Source organism: Macaca fascicularis, chromosome 13 (assembly GCF_037993035.2).
Source record: "Macaca fascicularis isolate 582-1 chromosome 13, T2T-MFA8v1.1".
NCBI classification, from domain to species: Eukaryota; Metazoa; Chordata; class Mammalia; order Primates; family Cercopithecidae; genus Macaca; species Macaca fascicularis.
Window position 1 is genome coordinate 45,093,672 of NC_088387.1, and position 6,000 is coordinate 45,099,671.

General features: G+C 36.1%; 1 protein-coding gene across 4 annotated transcripts in view; it reads left to right on the forward strand.

The window, feature by feature from the left end:
- Nucleotides 1–5,526, forward strand: part of LRRTM4 (leucine rich repeat transmembrane neuronal 4) — a 785,356-nt gene extending 779,830 nt beyond the window's left edge. For 3 of the 4 annotated variants that reach the window (XM_074011448.1, XM_074011447.1, XM_015433497.4), the window contains one exon: nucleotides 4,293–5,526. In XM_074011448.1, coding sequence (XP_073867549.1) covers nucleotides 4,293–4,308 — 16 coding nt within the window. In that variant the 3' untranslated portion in view covers nucleotides 4,309–5,526. The remainder of the gene's footprint in view (nucleotides 1–4,292) is intronic. The other variant, XM_074011450.1, reaches the window with a different exon arrangement.
- Nucleotides 5,527–6,000: the final 474 nt, after the last annotated feature.

Sequence of the window (6,000 nt, forward strand, 5' to 3'; positions counted from 1 at the left end):
AACTCAAAAGGATTAAAGTGACTTATAATTAGTCATAATGGTTCCTCCTTTTCACAACCTACTTCAGATTTAAACTATCTCTGCATGAAAGAAAAATTTAATGTGATTTATGTTAAAGTGCTCATATACTTCAGAGTATCAAATGGCAGAATTTCAGGATAGTAGAATATATTTCTCTATGTGTTTTTAAAATTCTATGCTCCACATCCATTATCTGTAAATAAAGTACAGCTTCCAGTGCAGTCAACGAGCAGTCAAGTGTGCTAACGAGGACATCTTTAAATAGTGTTGTTCTGCTGTGCTACAGAGTGGAGCTCATCAGAGAGCTGATGGAACACAGAACCATTTGGAGAGGCTCTGAGAACACATTTACAAAAATATCAAATCCGAATTAAGCAAAACTTAAGGATACTTTGTTTTGACTACTGGAAAGGAAACAATGACACACACAGGGAGCCAGGTGGTTAATGTACTGTACACTATTACTATAAAGTACAAGACCTCAGCCTCTAAGCTCTTCAGAACCCAGGAATTCAGTTGATTACATAGTGCCCTATAGAAAAGACTTGAAGAGTAAAAGAGCAAACATTTCAGATGCTCTTTCAAAGCTTGCCAATGCACTTGGCTATTGAATTCTTGCTATTGGTCTGTTGTGCAGGAGGGAAGTTTACAATGGTTTTTACTCTCCAAGAGGTTTTAAGCCTGTCTCAATTACAATAGAGAATATGATATGAGCCCCCCCTTTTTTGTGTGCTGTAAAAAAATAAACTACAATTGTAATAGCAAAACAAATTTTCTCAGTTCAGAAATGGTGTAATATGTAAACCTAAAGCTTTGCAGTTAATGCAGGTCCCTTGACTTTTAAGTCAACTTAATTCGAAGACAAATACCATGATTTATTAGCTATGAAATTGTTCTCTCCCACTATAGTTTAAATTAAAAGGCTTTAAGTAAACATTGCAAATTCAACAATGTTCACTTATGAGCTACTTATTTTCATCTGTAGATTCACCTGGTTGTGCCAAAAGATCCCTAAGGTCCTGATTTCATCTCACATTCACTGTTCTGTATGTGTGTGTGAATTCAAGTATCTCCTCTTTGTGAAGACCATTGACAGTGCTACAAGACGGTGAACACCACCACAACCCATGTTTAATGTTCATGTTGATGTCTTTTAGTAATGTGGATAATTTGCAGAAAATCAGTCATTTATTTAAGTGAAAGTGTAGAACAAATGTTCTATAATCAGTGAATGTTGTTTCCATTTGGAAATAATTTGCTGAATTTTTTATGTGATTTTCAAGTTATGCTACTTCACCCATTAACAAGAGAGTACGAATGGGCTATGTTACTTTTAGGAAGTCCTTTTTCAAAACATTCTCCCTGCTGAAATGTCAGCACAAAGTGTCTTCTTACATTTCGATGCTTTCCTGGAGTTTAAGTGACCCACGACACCAATCACACATATCTCCAGGAATCTGACACACTGAAAAATCCTATGAGGTTTCCTAAAATAGATCCTGCTGACAAACATTTTACGTCTGAACCTGTACTGATTGAAAGAGGTCTCACTGATAAGAAATAATAAAAACAAAACAAAGCAATCAATTTGGGGTGAGGTAGATTAGAGCTAACTTTTATTTAGTATCTAGTAATTCAGCCACGTCACTTTACAGTCTCTTCCTAGCTCTCTCTGTCAGCACAGAAATTAAGGTTCAACTTTGAAAACATCACTTCATCAATCACAACTCTGACCTAGTATGTATTTTTTGCAATTCTCCTTTTTAAAGAATAGAACGGTATATTCAAGATTTTACCAATAACTTTTTTGATGAGAAATTCTCTTGTTATTATTTCATAAAAGACTTCCTGAAAATAGTTTTTACCCTCCTTTAGAAGTAAAACAACAACAAATCAGAAACAAAGCATGACATATTAATTTTCCAATTCATTGTGAAAAGCAGTGAATTATGCGAGTTAATAGAAATGAATAATAAAAACAGAATTTAGGCTATTGTCAGTCCCTGTAAAATAAATTGTAATCTGAATATGTGCTTTGATCAAGTATTTTTTCAAAAGCATGTTCTACTATGATTCCCAATTTTCGAAATTCAAAATGTGACCCAGTACACACATTGATGTTCCCACACGTAAATTTAAGACAAAACTCTTATGAACAACTTATCTTTACTCTATACTCTGATACTTTCTATTCTAGCTAATTTAATTTTTTTAAATGCTTATTTTGGATTCACAAAATTGATTTCATAACCTACTAATGAGTGGCAATCGCCCATAGAAAACATTGCTTTAATCTAAGTTTTAAAAACTGTGAGGAGGTGACTTTCATCTTAATAAGCAGAGAAGTGTTAAAAACATAATTGTCATACAAATAGATAGTGAACTTGTGTCAAAGTTGTATTAATCACATTAATAAAAATACCAGCAAGAAAATACTAGAGCTAGTTTTAAGAGAATTTGAGAAACTTGCATAGTAAACAGAGGAATGACTTCTAAAAATAAGTTTGCTAAATTATATTTAAGACTGGTTAACTCCTTGCAGTATAGGGAGCCATAAGACCTCTGGTGGTTAACTCTAGTAAATTATAAAATCAAAACAACTTAATTTCCGCACTTTTAGATACAGAAGGATTCAAACATAGTCCAGTCGGGAGACTGACACAATATCAGTTATTTTAAGAAAGAATTTTTAGAAAGGATGCTAAGTGGATATAGAGTTATTAACCAAATTTATGCAAAGGCTAAGATATTGCCATGGTATCACAGAAACAGCAATGTTAGGAAGTAGCTACCACCCCTACCGTCTTCGAGGCTGAGGCAACAAAAGGAAGATCATTAAGACTTAAAAGCTTGGAGGAGAGGCTTTGTGGTGATGAACCTCAAACCCCTCTGGTGCTAGTGTTGGTGTCTCTGAGGAGGGCTTGATGAGATCAAATGTTGGATGTACTGCAAGTGTTGATGTACTGCAAGTGTTGGAAATACTACAAAGAGGCAGCACCTGCTGCTATGGGAATAAATTGATATAGCCAGAATGAAGACGTGCCATTACGATAAATTCCTGGAGCAGGGAGAAACAAAAGAGGAAACCAACAATGGGAGCAATTCCCTCTCCCTGCCAAGCCTTGCCATCTCCCTCCATTGGCAAAGCCTAACAGGAAACCACTAGTAAAACAGATACATGGTTTGCAAAGTCCCAACCTCAGCATCCTAAAAGCAACCACAGAAGGGAATTTGGAGCTAAGAGTCAATAGTTTAAAAACTGCCACAATATCTAAACTTACAGGGCAATGGAGCCTTTGCACTTTTCTCATCTGTGGATTGTTCAAGAGTGTCAAATTGTATCTCACAAGTAAGAGAAATATTCTAACATGAGAGCAAGAAGTAAGCAAGCCTCATTTGCTTTTTTCTAAATTTAGAATACATTTATCTTTATCAGAAATGTGTGGTCTAATAAAAAGCTCCACCAAACTTCAAAATTATTATAACTGATATTTTCTGCTTTTTATATTAAAGGAATTTCTGCAGACCATTACTCAAGTCTATTATGCTAACATTAGACATACATTTGGCTTGTTACCTTGAAAACCAATAATGACATTACATATTATGAACATAAAGATGTGCCTTCTCCCATGATTCCAGAGTTCTTTGGTCCGGTGTTGATATGTGACAAAGTGTTAGAATTAATATATGGGAAATTGTGATTATTTTTTAAAACTAAATAAAAGTTACATATGATAGTAAAGATTTCAATTGTGTATAGATATCAAATAAAAAGTTATATATATGTTTATATATATGTAAAAGTGTAAATATATTTATTTACACAAAATAGATCATGCCATACATTCTTTTGCACCTTAATTTTTTTTCCACTTAGTACCATATCTTGCCATATTACAACAGATAGATCCTCCCCTATATTGTTAAGATCTACATTCAAATATAGGATCTACATAATCAATTTTAAAATTCCTTGGGCATTTAGGTTGTTTCTAACTTTCTGTTATTGCAATGGCTAGCTAGCTAGCTAGAGCAATGAAAAGTTGCAAGATATTGTTTTATGTACGAAGTATATACACACAATATGCTGACAAAACAATATTGAGTTAAATAGTAATCATGATTTTGTTAATGTTTATTTGTAATTGAATCTGTAGCTGATGACTTGAAACAGCATGAAAGAGAACAAAAATACAATCTGATGAGTGTTGTCCTATCTTTCCAAAGCAACTTTATAATCAACCAATCTTTCTATTTCTCATATCTAGATACCACACCACGTGAAGCCCTTGCCATATTACAGCTATGACCAACCGGTGATGGGGTACTGCCAGGCCCACCAGCCACTCCATGTCACCAAGGGCTATGAGACAGTGTCTCCAGAGCTGGACGAAAGCCCCGGCCTGGAGCTGGGGCGAGACCACAGCTTCATCGCGACCATCGCCAGGTCGGCGGCACCAACCATCTACCTTGAGAGAATTGCAAACTAACGCTGAAGCCAACTCCTCACTGGGGAGCTCCATGGGGGGAGGGAGGGCCTTCATCTTAAAGGAGAATGGGTGTACACAATCGTGCAATCGAGCAAGCTCATCGTTCCTGTTGAAACATTTATGGCATAGAGAAAAGAAAAAGAAAAAACAAACAAAACTGCTTCAAGAAGGCAGCGAATGTACCTGCAGCATTACCGGGAGGACTGCAGAACTTTCTTTGCTTTAAAACATAAAACGAACAAACAAAAATGCTCCCGGATGTAAATAATAAGAGTGTCAAGTTCTTATAAAAATAGATTTCACCCTAGCTACATATAGGTTTGTTTGTATATTTGATTTTTCTACACTGCATGGTTCCTGGGCTGGAGAACCACAGGGGAGCAAATAAACAGGGGTGGGTGGGAAGCTAGGGAAACAACAGTTTTCCTCTTTAGGTGTGTGTAACTCTCACAGATTTTATTTAAATTGCTTTCATTTATTTTTTCTTTAAAAATACTGTCTGTTCGTGTTTTATTTTATTATTTTTTTCTTTCCTGATCAAGTTTCTAATACAAAACATGAGCATTAAAGCTTATGTTGTACCAAAAGAAAATGTGCTTTACCACGGACCACAGAGAAAGTCGACCACAAAGTTTGACAAAACTACTGGAAAACCCAATAAGTCTGGGTGAATGATCCTTCATGACAAATGCCATATACGGGACATGATAGAAGGAATTTTGTTTTGTCCCATTGGCAGCCCTCACCGTGTAGGATGTCTGAGAGAGCCATGAAGATCACCGAAAGAGAAGACAAGCAGAAGCATTCTCACATGGACTAAGGCTATAAGAGAGCCATGACCATGGGCTCGATGAATGAAACTGCCAAGCTGATGCATTTCTAAACACAAGATAATGTGTAACATTGCTTTTTAAATTAATTATCAATTAGCTTTTGTGTAGTTTTTATCAATAAAAGAAAAAATATTGAAAAATAAACATATTATTTTGTGGTTGGTATACCACAGCCCACCTAATGCTGAGTGCTTTATCTGTATATTGTGGAATGCTTCTAATCTGTATCAGGGTACCTCAATAAGAATCAGTTGGTATCTATCAAGTGTTTTCTGTGCATTCCATGGTCAGATAGGAAGGCCCTATGAAGTGTAGAAAAGGAATATGAGATGTGGTTTATGCCTGATATGGTTTGTCTGTGTCCCCAGCCAAATCTCATCTTTAATTATAGTTCCCATAATCCCCACATGTTGTGGGAGAGACCCAGTGGGAAGTAACTGAATCATGGGGGTGGTTACTCCTGTGCTGTTCTGGTGATAGTGAGTAAGTTCTTACAAGATCTGATGGTTGTATAAGGGGCTTCCCCCTTAGCTTGGTTCTCATACTTCTCCTTGCTCCAGCCATGTGAAGAAGGACGTGTTTTCTTCCCTTTCTGCCATGACTGTAAGTTTCCTGAGGCCTCCCCAGCCATGCTGAACTGTGAGTCAATTAAA